Source organism: Trematomus bernacchii, unplaced genomic scaffold (genome assembly GCF_902827165.1).
Source record: "Trematomus bernacchii unplaced genomic scaffold, fTreBer1.1, whole genome shotgun sequence".
In the NCBI taxonomy this organism is placed as follows: domain Eukaryota; kingdom Metazoa; phylum Chordata; class Actinopteri; order Perciformes; family Nototheniidae; genus Trematomus; species Trematomus bernacchii.
This window is the reverse complement of record NW_022987792.1, coordinates 1,558,836-1,580,807: the sequence shown is the minus strand read 5'-3', so window position 1 is coordinate 1,580,807 and position 21,972 is coordinate 1,558,836. Positions and strand designations below refer to the sequence as shown.

Genomic DNA, 21,972 nt, shown 5'->3' with positions numbered 1-21,972 from the left:
GGCACGCAGTATTTACACGAGTATTATCTACAGGCCCTCAATCCATTACTGTAATCCCTGCAGCTCTGCAGCGATAGCCCCCACCGTGACATTCCTCCCCTTATGTGGTGGCAGGTAATACGCACGGCAAACACCACCAATCTTCAGACGCACAATGGTCGCATCGGGAGCCAACAATGGTCGCCTCATTGGCCACACTCCATTAATTTAGAGGAGAAAGAAAGGTAAAACATATTTAACCCGGGTATTCGTTTGACCTGGGCGTCTGCTCATAGGTTAACCCTTTCAGAAACTCTTTGAATAAAAGCTACAATAACAACATGTTCACATTGTCCCTAAACCCAGCCACATCCTGAAGAGTGGATATCTGAAAAACAAGGTTTCATTATTTAATAAGATTAGACTGAAGCAATGTTTGTCTGCACCTGTCAATCCTTCAAATGAACTACAGAGTTTAATCCCAGATCAAATGTAAGACAAAGGGTCTTATTCTAGCCAGTGATTGTTATGTTATTATTATCTAGTTCCCTGTCTCTCATTTTCCAGGATGTTGCAATGTAAGCTGCAGTGGTGCAAGATGCATTTCAGATGTCTAAAGGAAATAAAGTAGTATCTTATTGTATGAAGTTTAGAGAGGGAGTGAAAGAGTTTCAATAACAAAGGAGTTTGGGGATAATTAAGAGTAGGAAACCCCTAAATTAGGTAAAAGCTACATGCCATAGGCTTCAAAAGATGTTCAAATCCTTCTTACTTGTAATCATAATTTACAATATATTTGAATTCATGGAAAGAAGATTTCAAACCCCCCTAAAGCGGACCATACCATTTCATAACCAGTATCATTGCATTAGCGAGACACAGTAGATGAAATAACGTAAATACATTTGAAAGATCATCTTCCACAGATATGAAGCGTTGGGATTGATGGTCGTTCACACTGTGCCAACAAGGAAACAATGAAGGAAGATTTCTGGGAAATTATGCACCTCTATCTGTGTGTGTGTGTGTGTGTGTGTGTGTGTCACAGTCATGCCAGACGGGAAGAGGTTAAGGTGTGGGTTGAGGATTAGGTGTGTCTCCAGAAGAACAGTCATCAAAAAGCACAGAACACACGGTCCATAAGTCCTGTGGAAGATCCCGCAGGACTTCAAACGGAGAGCATTAGCAGAACTTTGTGCAGAGAAAATCTGAGGGGTGAAATGTTCAGGACGGTGGGAGAGATATTGGGATGAGATTATTTGGGATTCGTGAAACCAGGATGTAGGAGCCTCGTTTGTGACGGGAAACAATAATCCCAAATCTTTAGAATGACTCTCTCTGGGCCCATGGAGATACAATGGTGTCACTCTTTGTTTGGAGGAAGTAAATGTGTTTGTCTCCTACATGAGAAAACACCTTCTGTTAAGAGATCAACTTGAGATAAATAAGTAAATAAAGATCACGTCATCCATTAATTTAAACCTGAATGAACCGGTTTTATTAAACCTCGGGCTTAACAGCAGAGGTGTGGACTCAAACAGATTTGATGTCTTTGAATTTGACCATAAATCAATTTAGACTTCTACACATATGGCTCTAGACTTATCTTGGATATTTGACAAGACATCACAACTTTCCCCAAGCTCAGATCTATAAATTGTGTTATTTAAAAAGTGTGCTACAAAATGATTTCCTTAAATCCACTGTGTTTAAAACTGACAGCATCCAACCAAGGTGTGAGAGGGGACAATGGAGAACATTACTGAGAGCTTGTAGGAAAAGATTCAACTAAAGATACTTTGGGGTACTTAACTACGTGGTCAACAAAATAAGAGATGCTATATGCAAATTGTGCAGGTCAAAAATTGTATAACGCATTGCGAGGAGTGCATTATGACTTGTTTAGGACTCGAAACTCAACTTTGTAGTCTTGAATTGTGACTTGAATGCAATGACTTCATAGTAATTTGTGACGTTAATAATGTCAATGAGCCATAGTTCATTACAGATCTGTTTGTATATACATTTTTCATCTGCAACTTTTTAAGCTATCTTTGTTGTTCTTCATCTTTCAGAGATATATTTAAAGTTGGCACTAGGACCAACTTTTTATCTGGATTTATTTATTTAAGACGGGACAAGGGAGTGAAAATGTACCGAAAAATGTAAATTAAGTATTCCTTTTTGCATATATTGAGGTAATATGTTTCATTAAAGGAGTACAGACAGTGTGCAGTTGACTGTTCACCTATTGCTACAATAATAAACAACTGCTCCATGTGAATCAGACCAATCAGACTGGTCTTGCCTCATGTGTTGTGACTGTGGGACCCAGCGAGTGACGGTAAAGTGTCTCAGGCTGCGGGGCGTGCCTCTCAAACCACACTCCTAACCTGCTCACAGTTACATATCAAGACAAACACTTTTGTTTTTTGGACTGTGAAAATGAGAGGGATGAGTGAGGCGGGGTGGGAATCTGGTAAATGTCACGATCCCACAGTTGGCTGGCGTGGCCTTGAGGAAGAGGGCCAGCACTCCCTGAGTTCAGACTGGAAGGCATTAAATCACAGCATTCAGCTCAGCAGGTTCTAAATGTCCCTCGGGAGAAATCTGACAGGAGTTTAGATATCGATCTTTCACTAATTATGGATATTTAAAATGACCATTTACCTCTTATTTTCCTTTACAAAGTTAACACGTTTAACTAACTTGAGTCCGGATCATAACGACCAAATATTCATAATTATTTGGAATTTGGAACTTTTTTTAAATGCTACTTTGTTTACATCAAACTATCGTTGATTTTAATTGGAAAAATATATATAATTTAACTATTTCCTGTATATCCTGTTAAAGCTGTTATGTTTAAACATCTTGGATTTGTCGATAATTAGAAAAATGATTAAATGTAATGCATTTTTTTTTTGTGTGAGATTTTTCTTTTTCAACTCCCAAATTGTACTCTAAGAGATCAAACTTGTCCCTTCTTTTAAACAGCTCTAAAAATATTATGAATGTATATTATCAACTTTGAATGACTTAAATCCTTTAACTAACATCAGTCCTGATCATAACGGCAAAAATATACAGTGACTTTTAAGGTGTTATCCTTTAAATGCCAGTTTTCGACATGACGCCACTGCGTTTCTAGAATGCCATTCACAAATACTCAATTGTAATGCGGGTCCGTTATGTAATCTGCAGCACGTCACACAGGAAGCAAAGCCACACGCGGGACAAATCTGTGTGACGGGGACACCTCCGCCACCTCCGATGCCCGCTAGGGTGCATTAATACTCTAAAGTAAAGATGTGAGTCTGCAGAGGAGACACATTAACAACAGGTGATGCAACAGCTGTCCGGTAATGACAGAGCAGGAGGAGCGGGTTGTGCAGCTTTAGGAGCATCACTGAGCTGCATCACCACACCTGGACCAACTGTCCAACTCTGTCATCAAACGCCTGAGAGGAGGCTGGGAGTCAACTGCAGTTTACACACGACGACAACACGATCAACAACAGCTACGTTAGGGTGTGTTCGAGGACAATAGAGGAGGAGTTTTGACATTCATCCTCATTATATGTAGGATTAAAAAATAGACAATACTTTTAGGGCCGTCCTTGACAAAAGGAAATGTTTCCGCAAAGAATCATGCAGAAGCATCACTTGCTGTGTTTGTCAGAGATGTGTTCCTGCAAATAAGTCATTATGCATGTAATAAGGTTTAAAAAATGACCAATAGTCTACTTTTTTCGTGGAAAAGGCAGAGTTGGGAGTAAGAGTTCATATTTTAGGATTAGAACCATGTTCCTCTGAGCACTTAAAGGATTATTTCACCCACAAAATGATCATTTTTGTAGCAAAATCTGCTGATCAAAAGATTTAAAACACAATTAAAGAAACGTTTTGAAAGGGCCTAAAGAAAAATCAAATATACTCACTTTCTCTCCCGCTTGACAAGACACTTGCTACGTGTTTAAAGTTTAAAAATATTGTTGCATAAAATACACAGAACCCCGTATTCACTGCCTTTTATCAATGCAATGGCAATGGCGTAAAATCTTAGTTTAAAGACAATTTCTGTTACATGTTCACTTCCCTGCACCACGCTTTCTGGCCAGAAACAGAGAGTACGAGTGCTGTTGGTTCAGCCATTTTGATCTGCATGATGTTAATGTGAAAGGATTTAGATAAAATGTTGTTTAAAAAGTAGATGTTACACATTACTTAGAGATTTAACAATGCAAACGACTCATGAACTCCTATTTCCCATGTCTCCTATTGATTGATTTAATTATTTTAATCCCAATAAACGCCTTATGTTAAAGGGGACTTATCATGCAAAATGCACATTTTGATGTCTTTTCTACATCAACATGTGTCCCCGGTGTGTCGGGGAACTCACGCAGCGTCAGAAAATAAAACCCTCTCTCTTTTCCTCCGTACCCAAATGTCTAAAAACGGGGGAACAACGGAGCTGATCCAGATTTGCGTCCGATATGACGTAATATCTGAAATGTGGACCCACGGCCCTATCAGAAACGTTGCTATCAGAAACAATGCCCGACTGTTTTGGACTTAATATGGTTAAACGGTAATATTAGCATCGCTAACACTCAGAGCTAACCTGTACTGCACATAAAAAGGAACTCACCTTGTGGTATAACCGGCAAGAGAGAAAGCCTTTGAGCTCCATACTGTTTCAGAAATAATCCTTGATAATCCATGATATGGTGTTTCATCACGGCAGTATTTAGTTTAGACAGTAGCTGCCGGGTCCTGCATGAGCTCAGACCCCTACTTTTTTATTTTGTATCAATTTTTATTTTTTTAAAGCTTTATACCCCAAATCAGCACTTTTGAAACAGGAAGTGAAATAGAGGGATATGAGGCATGGCTAGAATGGGTGATCTGTTTGGTATTTTGAGCAAAACACTTCATAGACATGTTTTTTATATATTTTTATATATCTGAGACCTATGCTATTGCCTAAAAATAGCATGATAGGTGCACTTTAAGTAAATAAATTCAATGTCTTTTAGAACTTTTTAAAGGATCTTTAGGGTTATAGAGAGACCCCCCTCATCAGTGTTTCATCAGGTGCTGTGTGATGTGAGCCTGAGGTAGAAATGCCTCTCTTTACTCATGATTTGAGGCGATTAATCTCAGGTGACATTCTTCTGCCAAATGTAGTTGTGCAACCTGAATCTGCCTGGAGCGCAGATTGATCAGATAAGGAGTTCAACCTCTACCTGACAAATCTCTGCCTCATAAGATGAGCTGCTCCGAGGACAGCTGCAGCATAAAAGTGTCTCTGTGGGTTCATATTTATTATGACTAGCATATTACACATTTAAAACTATGTGAAGAACTGACATGTGCCAAAAAGTTATTTGTTTAAGACTCGCAGAAGTGCTCAGCAGAAGAAAAGTAATACTTTAAAAAGGTAAACGTACAGTATATTGTGAATTTAACTTACCTTGCTTTGTGTGAAATTGACCTATAGGTGTGTGACATTAAATTAGCCTTACGTTCTAAAACCATTTTCTTTGTTTATCGTATTTTTGAAATCTGGCTGAGGGGTTACATGAGAAAATCAAATTCACTTTAAGGCTACAAAAAGTGTGAAAACAAGTATAAACTGGGCTGGCCTGGAAACTGCCCGAGGCTAAGAAATCTTCTATTTTCACACTTTTGGTTTTGTACTGATTAAAAACAAGATATAACATTTTAATTAATGGACTTATTTATTTGTTTGTAATCTTTGGAGAGAGGCCAGGATGTTTACTTTGATTTCAGTCTGAACACTTAACTAACTGGCTTCATATTTAATGATAAATAAAGGTTTGAAATGAAATGAAATGAAATGAGCAGATGTGTGAATGGTCATGGATCTTATCATCAAGTGTATTTACCACAATGTTGATCAGTTCAACAGTTCAAGTGTTCATTATTTTCTATAGCTAGTAATGTACTGGATACCAATTTAGGTGCAGTAAAAAATGGCAGTGTAATAATTAACACAAAAAAGCTATATATGCAATATGAAATGTTCCAAAATGTTTCAACACAACATCTTAAAGGTCCCCTATTATACTGTTTTTCATCAATATATTACAGGTCTCAGATATATACAGAACATGTCTCTGATTGGCTGAAACACCAAACAGATCATTGCAGCATTACCCATAATCCCCTCTGTTTCAGCCCTGTTTCAAAAGTGCTGATTCTCTGTTACTTTAGATGAAAATAAGGAGCCCCTCCCCACGCCCCTCTGAGAGATATTTGGTTAAAAAGAACACAATGGTGCTCTAGGAGGAGATTCAGGTGATAAGGGGGGGGGGGGGGGGGGGGGGGGGGTGGTTACCTTGGTTGCTGATTGGCTAATGGTTACACAAGACAACACATCGTTATGACATCACAAAGTGGCCAAAATCTGATCAGCTCATTTTCAGACAGGTTTTTATAAAAATGGATCAGGACAAAAAGAGAGAGAATCTTTGTTCCTGAAACTTTCAGAGTCTCTTTCCACAGAGGGGACACATGTTGATGAAGAAGAGACATGAAGAAGAGGGGACACATGTTGATGTAGAAGAGACATGAAGAAGAGGGGACACATGTTGATGTAGAAGAGACATGAAGAAGAGGGGACACATGTTGATGTAGAAGAGACATGATGAAGAGGGGACACATGTTGATGTAGAAGAGACATGAAGAAGAGGGGACACATGTTGATGTAGAAGAGACATGAAGAAGAGGGGACACATGTTGATGTAGAAGAGACATGAAGAAGAGGGGACACATGTTGATGTAGAAGAGACATGGAGAAGAGGGGACACATGTTGATGTAGAAGAGACATGAAGAAGAGGGGACACATGTTGATGTAGAAGAGACATGGAGAAGAGGGGACACATGGTGATGTAGAAGAGACATGAAGAAGAGAGGACACATGTTGATATAGAAGAGACATGAAGAAGAGGGGACACATGTTGATGTAGAAGAGACATGAAGAAGAGGGGACACATGTTGATGTAGAAGAGACATGAAGAAGAGGGGACACATGTTGATGTAGAAGAGACATGAAGAAGAGGGGACACATGTTGATGTAGAAGAGACATGAAGAAGAGGGGACACATGTTGATGTAGAAGAGACATGAAGAAGAGGGGACACATGTTGATGTAGAAGAGACATGAAGAAGAGGGGACACATGTTGATGTAGAAGAGACATGGAGAAGAGGGGACACATGTTGATGTAGAAGAGACATGAAGAAGAGGGGACACATGTTGATGTAGAAGAGACATGAAGAAGAGGGGACACATGTTGATGTAGAAGAGACATGAAGAAGAGGGGACACATGTTGATGTAGAAGAGACATGAAGAAGAGGGGACACATGTTGATGTAGAAGAGACAGGAAGAAGAGGGGACACATGTTGATGTAGCGGAGACATGGAGAAGAGGGGACACATGTTGATGTAGAAGAGACATGAAGAAGAGGGGACACATGTTGATGTAGAAGAGACATGGAGAAGAGGGGACACATGTTGATGTAGAAGAGACATGAAGAAGAGGGGACACATGTTGATGTAGCGGAGACATGGAGAAGAGGGGACACATGTTGATGTAGAAGAGACATGAAGAAGAGGGGACACATGTTGATGTAGAAGAGACATGGAGAAGAGGGGACACATGGTGATGTAGAAGAGACATGAAGAAGAGGGGACACATGTTGATGTAGAAGAGACATGAAGAAGAGGGGACACATGTTGATGTAGCGGAGACATGGAGAAGAGGGGACACATGTTGATGTAGAAGAGACATGAAGAAGAGGGGACACATGTTGATGTAGAAGAGACATGAAGAAGAGGGGACACATGTTGATGTAGAAGAGACATGAAGAAGAGGGGACACATGTTGATGTAGAAGAGACATGAAGAAGAGGGGACACATGTTGATGTAGAAGAGACATGAAGAAGAGGGGACACATGTTGATGTAGCGGAGACATGGAGAAGAGGGGACACATGTTGATGTAGAAGAGACATGAAGAAGAGGGGACACATGTTGATGTAGAAGAGACATGGAGAAGAGGGGACACATGGTGATGTAGAAGAGACATGAAGAAGAGGGGACACATGTTGATGTAGAAGAGACATGAAGAAGAGGGGACACATGTTGATGTAGCGGAGACATGGAGAAGAGGGGACACATGTTGATGTAGAAGAGACATGAAGAAGAGGGGACACATGTTGATGTAGAAGAGACATGAAGAAGAGGGGACACATGTTGATGTAGAAGAGACATGAAGAAGAGGGGACACATGTTGATGTAGAAGAGACATGAAGAAGAGGGGACACATGTTGATGTAGAAGAGACATGAAGAAGAGGGGACACATGTTGATGTAGCGGAGACATGGAGAAGAGGGGACACATGTTGATGTAGAAGAGACATGAAGAAGAGGGGACACATGTTGATGTAGAAGAGACATGAAGAAGAGGATTTAGCATAATAGGTGACCTTTAATGCTGTGATATGTGATTCTTACCGTCCAGGTGGCAGACTTTGCGGTGCTGGACTGCTGGAAGGACACGTCGAAGGTGTGTGTCCCGGCGTAGTCTGTGTTGGAGGGGATGGCGGGGGAGGGGGAGAGGGCGTCGAAGGTGGAGCTGGGCTGGGAGTAGGGTGAGGGCGCCGCCACGTTGTTCTGGGAGTGATCGTTGTTGTAGGGGCTGGTGGAGGTGGAGCCTCCGTTCTGGATGCTCTGATCCATGCTGTTCAGGAGACCCAGGTTCGTGTACTGCGACTGGAGACAAAACAAAGAAATGGCATCGTTAGTTATCCGGGGAATTTGAGGTTGTTCGATCCGTAAAGAAACAGTACATTTCTACTGCTTATTTTTCTGATGACTTTTTACTTTGACTTCTTACATGTTGAACACAAATACCTGTACTTTCTACTTCTTACATGTTGAACACAAATACCTGTACTTTCTACTTCTTACATGTTGAACACAAATACCTGTACTTTCTACTTCTTACATGTTGAACACAAATACCTGTACTTTCTACTTCTTACATGTTGAACACAAATACCTGTACTTTCTACTTCTTATATTTTCAAAACAGACTCATTACTTTAGTTTTAATCTGTGTTTGGTGGCGTTCGATCTTTAAAGAAACAGTTAAAAAAAGAAAAATGTCACTCTGCAAATTAGACAAGGTCACATGAAACTTGGATATTAAGGCTGTTAACGTTTATATAATCAGTTGCTTCCAATAAGCGTTGGTTAAAATGTAAAAAAGTGTGTTTTTTTAAACAACAGGAAGTGATGATCTGTTTGACCAAAAGAAAAAAAATGCTTGTAACAGCAGAGTTATTGATTGATTGTTGTGCTTTTATTTAGGTCTTAATGTGTGCATATATATATAGGTATATACATATTCTTATATATATTTGTTTTTGTGTTTGGGATTGTGGGAAACGGTATTTCGATCTCTCTGTCTGTACACACAAACTGAAAGACTGACAATGAAGTTGACTTTGAGAGTCACATAAACCATCTTCCCTTGTGTTGTGTTTACAGTCTAACTCCTTCCTGACACCCAGATATGTCTTTATGTCTATTAAAGGTCAGATTTCATTGGGATGGATCAATGCGGTGTCGCAGCTATGCAGACAGAGGAGTGGTATTAGATGTGTGCTTTGAGCAGGATGGAGATACACCTGGGCCGCAGCCAGCCCCTTCCTCTCAACCCATTCCTTTCCATTTATAAACGGCACATTCCTGGACGAGGTGCCATGGCCCTCGCTCTTCAGACAGCAACACCATTAATCTCTGCAGGGCCTCTTGTTTATTTCAAGCACGGCCGACCACAGCTGTCCGCCTCACACCCCTCACTCTGCCAGGTGTTAGCCGCAGCCAGATGACCACCGGACTACTGCGGTCATTTAACTATCAAAGGAGCATTTCAACCTTAAAAATATTTAAAATACTCAAACCGTGTAACCTTTAAGACACCTCCACTGTGAATGAAGTTTATCGAGAAAAGTCTTGATGATTAAAAGTAAATGGAGGCAAACCCACATCTAAAAAAGCGTTTACAAACAAATGAACCCACGATGAACAAATATGTACGTTTATATGTACTTTATAAACACTATGTAACAGAAAATCTCACAAGAAGAAGCAAGTCGAGTTGTCAGCAATTGCCAATTAATATGTTATACTAAAAAAGAAAATAAATCAGAACCCTAAAATGTGCATTTCTGCGGTTGTTTTTCACGCATTTACCTCAAATTCTTAGTTAAATTTTTTTTATTTCTTGCATGCTTCCACTTCTTAACAAATTCATTCACTTCCACTAAAACCTTATTCTGAAAAAGCTTTGGCCCCTTGCTCACCTGTACAACATAAGATTGTTTATGCTCAAGGTAACAGACGGTAAGTAAATGATACGCAGTTCGGCATTTGGGTAAAATGTAAAAAAGAATCTGACTTGCAAATGGGCAAATGTTTTCATGCAAGTTATAATAACACATTAGATTAAGGCCTGCGAAGTGTTGCTTGTAAATGTATGTTTTTGAATAGTTTTTCTGTTACAAATGTACTTTATTAAACATTTACTTTACTAAATTCATCACTTTTTTCTACAGAAATGCAAGGTAACACTGGTCAGATGGTCATTTTGTGGGTGAAGTAATCCTGTAAAGCAGTGACATTTAAAGCTTTGCTCCTTTACAGACAGACACACCTGAGAGAGGTCAGTAGTGTGAACCTCACATACTTGTGCAGAGCGCCGCGGGGTGTGTGTGTGAGGACGGGGGTCAAGGTGTGTGTGCGTGTGTGTGTGTGTGTGTGTGTGTGTGTGTGCGTGTGGCGCGAGGCTGCTTCACCACCACTAAAAAAAACTAGGAATATAGGAGCCGCCTGGAGAGTTATACTGGGGATGCAGGTGTTAAAGGACAAGTGGGACACACACACACACACACACACACACACACTGGAGTAGACCCTCCAACCTTCCTCACACACTCCCTTACAATAGGCTAATTACACACATATAAAGGTTTAAACTCAAAGGGCTTAGAGGAGTGGTGGAAAGTAACTAAGTTAATTTACTCAAGTAATGTACTTAACGAGGTAGTTCAGGTAATTGCACTATTATTTCCTGCAACTTTATACTCCATCTTAACAGGACAACACAAGCATTACAACTGAAGACATTACTTAGCAGAATAAGACCAGTTAAAAGCTGTATATACAGTACATGATTAAGGCAAAAAAAAACACTTAAAAAGATAGATCTATCAGTGGTATACAAATAAGTGTACGAGGGAGGCGTGTGAAGCAGTGGGTTAGTGTTCGGATCAGGGGAGCACAAGGTTCAAACCCCACTGCAGTCAGCATGTCGTTGTGTCCCTGAGACACTTCACCCCAAATTGCTCCTGTGGGGATTGTCCACAGTATTGAGGATGTAAGTCGCTTTGGATAAAAGCGTCTAGCAAGTGACATGTAATGTAATGTATGATTATCCATATCAGAGGAGAAAAAAATAGTATGCTTCAAACCGAAGTGACAAAAAATAAGAATAATTTACTCAACAATTCAAATGATGTTATTTTATCCGATGTGAATGAAAAGAAGGTGAATAGTTGGTGTTCTTCATGTGAACTAAAGGGTGACTTATTTCCTGCTGGACGGTGTTTTCCTGTAAGTCACCTTCATGATATCAGTGATTTCTTTTGAACTGTGCAGCAGCAGCAGCAGCAGCGAGTGACAGCCACCAATTATCAAAGTCAAATTATTATTCTGAAGAAAAGCCTGACATTGAATACTTCCCATTAACTACAGGGCTCTGGTTAGTGCTGCTGCTGGTCTAAATGAATTAAAGGATAAAAGGATAATTGAGCTCATCGTGTTTTAATGTTTAATCGAGTGGAAGTTGGGCTATCAAGCTTTAAAAAGACCTTTCATCAGATCTTATTCCACTATAATACAGAAAACCATCTAATAACCACCTCAGCTGCTCCTAAAAATTCCTTGTGTTTACAGCGTGTGTGTCGAGGCCTTTGGGAACACGGTAAATCAGCAGCTTGACATCCTCAACAGCCTTTAATAACGCTTTTAAAAGGTAGTGCAGTCTGTTTTTCAGCTCTTCTTTGTCTGAGATAAGTGCTGGGGTCGGCAGGGAGAGGAGACTTCAGAATAAAAGTCTGTTGATTACGATCTGACATAGCTACTACACATATCAGATGATTCAAACACACAATGCAGCACTAGCTTAAAGGTTAGTGGCATGGTGTCCCATTTAAGGTATTTCTTGTGGTGTAGGTAATGCAAGATAAATGGAGGCAAATATTACTAAAGTTTTTCCTAATGATCAACACTATTGCTTTAAGTAATTTGCTTAATAATCTTATGGCTTTCAAATCCAGAATTTGCATTAATGCAACTTAACTTTGCAGGTCTCCCTTGAAAAAGAGGTCAATGATCTCAATGGGATACAACCTGGATAAATAAAGGTTTGAAATGAAATGAAATGAAACATTAGCCCCGATTCTTACATTTCTTTTGCATTACCCACAAAAGAAAACTACCTCATTAACAACCTAATATGTTGTCAGGATAAGTATTTCTTTGTAGAAACCTTAAGAGTGTCATTTAGGCTTGTTAAACAAATTAAAATAATGTCCAAACAGTGGTTTGATTATTAAGGACAACCGTGTTGAAAGGCTTCAGATCATGATGATGCAGAAATGAGTCCCATATCCGGGAAATGAGTCAGCATTTCTGCACCACCTTTAGTTGAGTCGTGAAGTTGTGCAACCGTGCTGTTGTTCGTTTCAATTCTTACATTAGTTTTTTTGCATGCCATGTCAGTGTCATAATGTGTTGTTCGCCACAGAGCTTATTTTCCACTACAATCCAATGGAAAAATCCCAATGAGCCATGAGCTATCTCCGGGGTTGGTCGACAAAAAAAAATCATCCTGCAGCGCTCTATAGTCATCTCTGTCAACACTGCAGGCAGAATGTCAAGCCAATAAAATCCTGTTCCACTTCTCATAAGACTCTTACACAACGCTATGAAAGTCACACTGTTGCATAAATGTTAATTGTACATTTGAGAAGGTTGCGTTACATAACAAACATTTGAATATCTGATGAAGCCAAAGGTCATGTTTGATTTTTTTTTCACATATTAGAGTCAAAGATTTTTACAGAGGGGATTTTGGAGATCTCTTCGTATCACTCCATAAATCAGAAAGTACTGTCAACAGTCAGTTATGAATAAAATGCTCTATAAATCAGGCTGTTGATGACGTGTGAACAAAGCCCTCTGACTAACCATCAGAATATAGATAGGAATAAAACTAAAAAGCAGAGTAGTAGAAAAAAACACAATTTGAGAAACCATGCCTTGCTATGTTTTGTAAAATCCATCCATTTTGTACACACTACAGGTGAATAGCGTAAAAAATGCAATAGATATCACCATGAAACCTCGCCAGTTCATACGTTACATTAAGGCAATAATATTTAGTATTACAAGTTTTCTTAAAAGCTTTTTTTAAATAAGCATATAAGGCGTTATTACTTATAGGGATTTTAGGAGAAATCTACACACACATAGTCAAAAGTGAGTGAAATAAACACCTTAATATGTATTTTGGATGTTTTCTTTCAACCAGGCTAAAAAAAGCCGTTGTTATGAAAGCAAAATAGCACAAAAACTCAAAATGTTCCGAAGCCTTTAAGGAGACCTAGAGTGCATTAGTGCTGCTGTTCGGTGATAAAACAGACGACAGGAACCAGAGCAGACCCGGCCTGAGGGGGAATAACTCCCACTCTCTGGTGACCCTTTGCATGAGAGCATCGAGGGGACCGTGATGAGTGACCACAGGGGAGGGAGGCATTAAAGGATCAACAGGGTGGGGGGGGTGAGGTGAAGTGAGGTGGGGCTGGGGTGGGGGTCTATCTACACCTTTTATACCTGCTGGGGTGGGCAGAGTAGGTGATTGTATCTACATCAACACACCATTAAAGCAATTACGATGCTGGACTAAACAGCAGCGCCTGGCAGCGGCTCCTAGCAGGCTGGGGGAACCTGACACCCCCCTCACACACACCCTGAGCCGGACACCACTTAAAGACCCCCTGCTCAACAACTTAAAAGACAGTGACCTGACACACCTGCTATCTGCAACCTGCAATCTGAGGATCCATCAGCGCGCCGCTGTGTGGATGCAGGGCTCGGTTGGTGAAAAACACAAGGAGCGAGACACAAGAGTTCACTAAAGAAAAGGCGCCTAAAGTCTCAGTACAAATACAGAACATCCTGAAACTAAAGCAATGTTTTTCACACTTTAAGACAAATAATATGAAGCTGAAAGGCCCAATTATTTCTGTGTTGCTAGGACAGAATGATGGTTAAACTGATGAAAAGACAAACGTCCCAAAATCACAATAATGTCATGTCTTCTGATTGAGAAAAAATAAGCTGAAAGTAACTTCTGTACAAACTTCTTATCATTGAATTGACTGTGAAACATCCTCCAGGTGTTTACCGTGCAAACACAGAGCCATCAATCACGACGCTTGCACTTTCAGAGTGAAAAATGGGAATCCAAACTCAGATTTTTCTTCTGAAACAGAGAAATATTTCTCAATTTGATGAATAAAAAACGTCATTTGCGATTTTTTTTGTCTTCAAGTAACAAAAAAGTGTTTAATGTAAACTTCAGGCGTCTTAAAGAGAGGCGCTAAGAGCAAAGGAAAACTCCCATCTTAATCCAACAAAGCACAAAATGTTATCATAAAAAGTTTCTAATTTCTTCACAATAAGATTTCATTTACTTTTGGTATTCTTTATATTTTAATAGTTTCCAATGAAAGGAGCTAAAACTTTACAGCACGGAAAATGAAAAACCTCCAACGCCTTTTGGAAAATGTTCACATTCAACGTTCCTACTCTTCAAATCACAGCAAAGCCAGACAGCAGCCATTTCACAAGAGAAAAAAGAAAATCTCCAGGTGTTTACATTCCCCTGCTCACACACAGATGTGCATGCAAACACACACACACACACACACACACACACACACACACTCTGACAAATGCAAAACCATGTTCCCCGCGTTTTCTAGTCTTTCATTAGTAGTCGTCACTCCCTTTAAATGAACAAAATCTATGACAAAATCACAGCACACGTTGGTTACCCCAAAAGTATCCAGTGTCAAGTAATTTCTGATTATTTAGAGGACTGACATTAACTTTAGGCCCCAAAATACAAGGCCTTCAACTGTTTTGTGGTTTTTCACTGTCCCATGGAGCTCCGGGGATCCATCTCCAGGAAGCCTTACCTCACTGTAGGCCGTGGTGGAGCCCGTCTCCAGGTACAACATGTTGGCGCTGAGGTTGAGCAGAGCTGCTGCTGTGTGCTCCACTGGCTCCAGGATTCCACAAATCTCTTTTCGTCACTCTGAAGGAGCGATGTGGACGACGGATGCAAAGTGGACAGGCAGGAGCTTCTATAGGAATCTTCTGGGAGGTCATATATACCGGGAGGAGAGAGGGGGGAGGGCTCTACCTGTCCAACACCTGAGACCACACCCTTTCTGCAGGAGAAGCAGCGTCTCCTTACGACACCTTTGAAGCTCCTTCAAGGTTTTAGCTGAGCAGAGGGTTACTATTTTTCTTGGTGGACGTGCTAAAAGAATAGCTGCAATAATACGCATTCATTTTCCTCACTTTCCCCAACAGTAAACTATATGGCAATGGAGAAAAAGCAGCAAAAATACATCAAAAACTACAACTTTGGAAGATTTCTATCTTAATTGCACTGCCTTTGCTTCAATTCTATCTTATTTAACGTAAACCAATGTTATGAGCATGCTTTGTTTTGTCCATATAGGTGCACGATGTTTTTAAATGTATTCCCAAATGGATAAAATTCAATGGAGTTGGATAAAAGTAATCCATGAGGCCGGCAGCAGGCTGCAGAGTGAGAGGTGCAGTCTGTGTTCTGTGAGAGTTAACCTGCAGCAGCATTAGCATAAGAAAAGCTCCTCTGCGTCCCCTAAGCAATCCTCATGCAGACCCCCGCACCCCCCCACCCCCCAGAGAACAACAATGTGACTCCTGTAGATTGCTTGTATCTATCAGAGATGACTGATGTAGATCTGTTTTGGAAACATGCATTGATTCTAGATAGTGTGATGGTGCTCTCTAGAAAATGTGGGAATGACTTCATGAAGTGTGACTTTTTTTTCTATATTTAACTGGGAAGCTGCATTTAGACCTTTGTGGATCGTGTGCCTAAATCTAGCAGAACTTTATTTTTTAACTGAAAACTATGCAAGCTCAAATTGGAAAAGTCAAAATCAGTCAAAAATATTTGGCTGAAAAGGACGTTTTTTTTCTCATAGTTCATTTAGTGTGTGGGCACATTGGACTTATGTTATTTATGTGTTTTATTATATTTTAGGGAAAAACATTGTGCCCAAAGACGAAATATAGTACGACTAGAATATGGCTGTATCTCAGAAACAAAAAGGAGCACCGTTGAGCGTTTGTCATTTATGAAAATGCAACACGTTGAATATCAAACTCACATATGCTGTGCAAAACAAATACATTTTTAGGTTTTTCATTATTTTTCAAAAATGTTGACTTTGAATGTTAAAGCTGAACTGAGATTTTTCCTTTTATCCAATAATGTCAAAGTTATTCTGTTAGTTATTGCCCCAAAGTAAATCAGTTCCACACTTCAAAGCTTTAGACCAATCAGAACACATGTTATCATACTAAATATAATCAAAGGACAGAAAAATAAATAACCTTGTTGTCTACATATGTGATAATAATAATAAACTGTATTTGTCTGCTTTACAGAAAACATAACAACAATATTAAAATAATATAGTTATCTATATCATCTTGAGCCTCAGATGGGGGTGCTGCAGCCCCCTCAGCACCCCCCCCCTTCCCCGTCCCCTCGCAACGTCCCGCCAACACGGCACCCAGACCCCACGCAGCATTCTCATCTGTTTGTCCTTACTGGTGTCATTTTCTGGTTGCTAACGCCATTGTAAAACTTAAAATCTGATGTTCCGCTGTAACGGTGGTGGACTCATCAGAACAGAGTGGGCGCGCTGACCAATCAGAGCACAGTGGGCTCACAGGGAGGGGGGGGGCAGGAGCTCCAACAAGCCGTTTAGGACAGAGAGTGAATACACATACTATACAGAGATGCTGTATGAGAAACCAATGAGAGTTTGGAAAATTGAACAATGTAAATATATTCTAGTAGACCTCAACAATGGAATTATGATCAGTGGAAATGGCCATGACATGGGACCTTTAACCCAAATTAAAAATCATATTTTTAATGTAACACTGCTCGCTGCTCTGCTAGATGACGAGGGAGGAGGTCAGAAACCGCTTCTGTTTCTGCAGGGCGGGGGGCTAAAACTCCTGCCCTGCGGTCAGAATAATTTGAAAGCTGTCTGAAAAGTTAAGCACAACCACGACCTGCAGTCAGTGTCTCCAATCAGCAGCCACACCCTGCTCAGGTCGGACCCTTGGGGGCCGGCAGCCTGCAGGTCAGACCCTCACAAAAGGCAAATCAACACTTTAAAGAGCCACATTCAGAGCAGAGCAGAGCCAGCCCTTCAGAGCGGATAATTAGTTCAGCTAAACAAACTTACCTAATTATGGTAAAACAACACTGGCATCTGAAAGCAGGTTAGAGCACTGAGTGTAAGGCTGCAGTGAAATATACAAGAAGTGTATCTGTATCACACCGAGTATACTGGCTGTTTAACGACTGCAATAAACGGCAGAGGGATTGCAAATCAACACGTAGCTTAAAGTGGACCTATATTGGAAAAATATATTGTAGGGCCATACCTATACAAAACATGTCTGTGAAGTGTTTTGCTTAAAATCCTAAACAGATCCCTCCATTGTAGCCATGCCTCTGCTCATACCCCTCTTACACACCTGTTAGAGAAACAAGGATTTTGGGTCCTTAGCTTGAAAAAAAAAAAAAGAGGAGGCGGAGCTAATGCCTGATCAGAATTCTACCGGAGATAAAGTTAAATTCTGCTGTGATAAAACGCCATCCTGTTCTAAACCACGTGAAGGATTATTTCTGAAACAGTATGGAGCTCAAATGCTTTTTCTCTTGCAGGTTTATCACAAGGCGAGTTCTTTTTTTATTTCCTGCTTTTTAAACACATGTGCTCTCCAGTACAGGTTAGCTCTGAGTGTTAGCGAGGCTTGCTAATGTAAACAAAGACGAGATTACGTCGAAAACACGTCAGGCATTGTTTCTGATAGCAACTTTCTGAGGGTCCTCCGCCGATTTGACGTCATATCGTCAGCAAATCTGTATCCGCTCGTTGTACCACCGTTTTTAAAAGATTTGGGTACGGAGGAAAAGAGAGAGGGTTTTATTTTCTGACGCTGCGAGAGTTCCCCGACACACCGGGGACACATATGTATAAAAGACATCACAAAGTGCATTTTGCATGATAGGTCCCCTTTAACAGTCTTTTTAAATGAACTGGGATTTCTTACATACTTAAACTGCGAAGACAACAACGATTGAATAATAAAACAAACCATAAAACTAGAAGTGAAGAATTTAAACCTCAACCAAGACCATGCCCAACCTCTCAATGCATATTTAATTATGCGTGTATCCGTCCCGTTAAACTAATTTTTATGTGTTTTTCCGTGGCCAATGCTTCATAGAGCTGCAATGATGAGACCAATCTATTCCAATCAATTGACAGATATCTTCCATCTGTTACTAGGTCATTTCTGCACAAAACTATCACTTCTGAAGGAGTCCTTCTATTTTAAATTTAAAATATACTGCAGATGTTTCTTTTACAGAAGTGTGTCATATTTTCATTACACTTTTTTGGTGTTTTTATGTTTATTGTACACATCTATTTCTGTGTTTATATATGCATAAATATACCAAAGCAAATTCCTTGTATGTGACAACCTACTTGACAATAAACCTGATTCTGACCCAACTTTTTTCATGCAAAATGCCTTCAAATGCAGTTTTCAGCCTTTCAAATAGTGAGATTTGATGCTTTTATCTATTTTATATTACATCTAAGTTAATATCTTTGGATTTTAAACTGACAAAACAACACATTCAGCAAACACCTTGGACTTTCTGAAACTGGGATGTATATGTTTTAATATTTTCTGACTGAAGGAAGGAATAAAGGAATTATTTTTAGACAATCAGCAGATGTATCGATAATGAATACAAGATAAGTTGCAGCTCTATTCTATACTCTTTGACCAAGTTTAATGAAAATCAGCCCATAGTTTGTCAGTAATCCTGCAAACAAAACAAAAACGACCTTCTAGGTAGAGGTAATGATGCTTATTTCACACAAAAATCTAATTATCTATCGTGATTAGGTTTGCAAAGGGGCGGAACAATTCCGGTAAGTTTCCGGTAAATTTCCACGGGAAGTTAAGCTGGGGAATTTTGGAAATATTCCATATGGGAAACATTCCATGGGAATAATGGGAATTAACTGGGAATTAATGGGAACTAACTGGGAATTGAGGGCAATGTAATCGAATTGTATCCTATCAAAGCATAAATATAAACATTTTGTTTTGACATAAGAAAACATCCATGCAAAATGATACAATTAAAAAACATGACATTTCAACAGATTTATTTGTAAGTAGAACATAACAAGTTTTAATTGTTTTATTGAACAATCATTTTTTTCATTGAAGAACAAAAACATGAATGTTGAGTTAAATATTACTTCTAGAAATCATGTGTGCATGTGATGGAGGAATGCACAGTGCCTGTAGGGGGTGTGGTCTCAATAGCCATGCAGTAAGCAGTGTGCTATGTCAGGGTATATGCAGGAATCCTGAAGTCAAATGTAATACCTTTTAAGACCTTTTTTAAGACCCTTTCCATACATTTTAAGACCTCATCGCCACTTGGAGTTCTAACCGGTTACATTGGCGACACACTTTACCTCACATTGACTATATACAGTATTGATTGTCCTTCCTCCTTATCTTCCAACCATTTGGACGCAGACTTGCATTTCCCCATAACGATGTTGTTTAACAACCGGCGTAAACGGACCTTTGCACGCTATCAAGCAGTGAGCGTGCGATGTCCTGTTCAGATGACGTCAAATCCAACGGGATGCCATAACTAAACTACACAGAATCACACTACACACCTACGCAATGATTACATTCAGGCAGACTGTAGAATACAACCTCTTTGGACCATTTATATACTCATTGAAAACAAGCTACAAAATGTAATACCTTGGGAAATGCCGTTTAATACTTTTTAATAGCCTTAATTTTCGCTAAATTGATTTATTAACTTTTAATACTTTTTAAGACCCCGCGGACACCCTGTATGTGCATGTGATTGAGGAATGGCATGGATATTAAAGTGTACTTGAATGGCATCTGTTTGTTTTAGTCAAGATTATGCTAAAATATACTTTCCCCAACTATATTTAAGTTCCCTATGAAGAGCCAACCTTCAATTTAGAAAATTCCCAGTTTATTCCCATGGAAAGTTTCCATCTTTGAATATTCCCGGAATTTTGCAACCCTAATGGTGATACTGTGGCTTATAGTTTTAAACACTTGTAACGTTTGCCTATTCTAAACTCTCTATTTAGAGAAGTTACATCTTAAGTGCATTAGCTCTGTATTACAGCGGTGAGAAACTAGAGTCTGACCAGCGAGAGATCTGCAGATCCAGCGGCTCAGACCAAAGAGGCTTTCCTAAAGTTTCTCCCTTTAAAGAGGCTGTTCCTTAAGTCACATGGATTAGTTCAGTCTCAGGTGTCAGGCACAGACACCTGCCATGAACACAGGATGAGCTCCATGCAGAGAGAGAGAGAGAGTCACCTGGGTGGCATCACTAAAACCCCAACAATCAACTGCCTCCAAATCTTGAAACGCTCCCGTTTAAAAGAAATAAACCTAAGCTGCTTTCACTAAAACTCATTCACATATTCAGTTTCAAAAGCTGCCAGAAACATTTCAAAAAGGGTCAAGAAGAGACCAGATTCTTCCAGGTCTTTGGAGATAATTCTGTATGCTACATTTAAAAAAAGGCAAAAGGTGGTTTCCTGGTTGTTTTTTAAATGACATTCCTGGGTCCAGCACACTTTTGTTTTACATATTTCATTATTAAAAATATCTCTACTATTGAAATGGGTATCAGTCCTTTTTGCTGCTTACAATTTGCTGTCCAATATAGATGTAATAATTTGTCCGGCAACAATAAAGTTCTCATAATCAATTGTGTTGTTGTTGTCCTACAGCAGGGGTGTCAAACTCAAATACAAAGTGGGCCAAAATTAAAAAATGGGTACTAGTCGAGGGCCGGACTGGTTCAATGTTTATTGCAGAACTAATTGAAATGAACTTATTGCACATATTAAACCTGGAACTAACAAAGCTTAAATGATTGCCTATAAAAACAACATTAAACATTAAATAATCAGTTGCATTCATTTCTTATGGCTCTATCTGCAGCTTTTCCAGAGTCATTTCTTATGATTACATTTTTCCACTGGCCAACAACAGCTTCAAAAAAACTATTTCCCTCAAAGAACAAACCAAACATGCCCTGTTGTCTCAAGAAAGAGTGCAGAAGGAAACATCCATGTACACTCAGTGTGCTGCTCTGTGATGCTAGTTCAAGCCAGATACTTGGCATCTCATCTTGGGTGCAAGCTCATCAATGTTTGGGGTCAGGCTCTGAGCTGAGGAGACCCTCAGGATTGAGTGAAGGTGTGCGTGCAATATACCAGCGGGCCAGATCTAATAGTAATTAGAAATTATCCTGCGGGCCGAAATTAAATCCACCAAGGGCCTGATTTGGCCCCCGGGCCTTGAGTTGATATATATATATATACAATGCTTGTTCTTACGTCATTTCGGATGAAAGAAAA

At 39.7% G+C, this 21,972-nt stretch overlaps 1 protein-coding gene across 1 annotated transcript in view; it reads right to left on the bottom strand.

The window, feature by feature from the left end:
- Positions 1-15,384, bottom strand: part of tp63 (tumor protein p63) — a 34,637-nt gene extending 19,253 nt beyond the window's left edge. The window contains 2 exon segments of the mRNA XM_034149713.1: positions 8,525-8,782; positions 15,343-15,384. Coding sequence (XP_034005604.1) covers positions 8,525-8,782; positions 15,343-15,384 — 300 coding nt within the window.
- Positions 15,385-21,972: the final 6,588 nt, after the last annotated feature.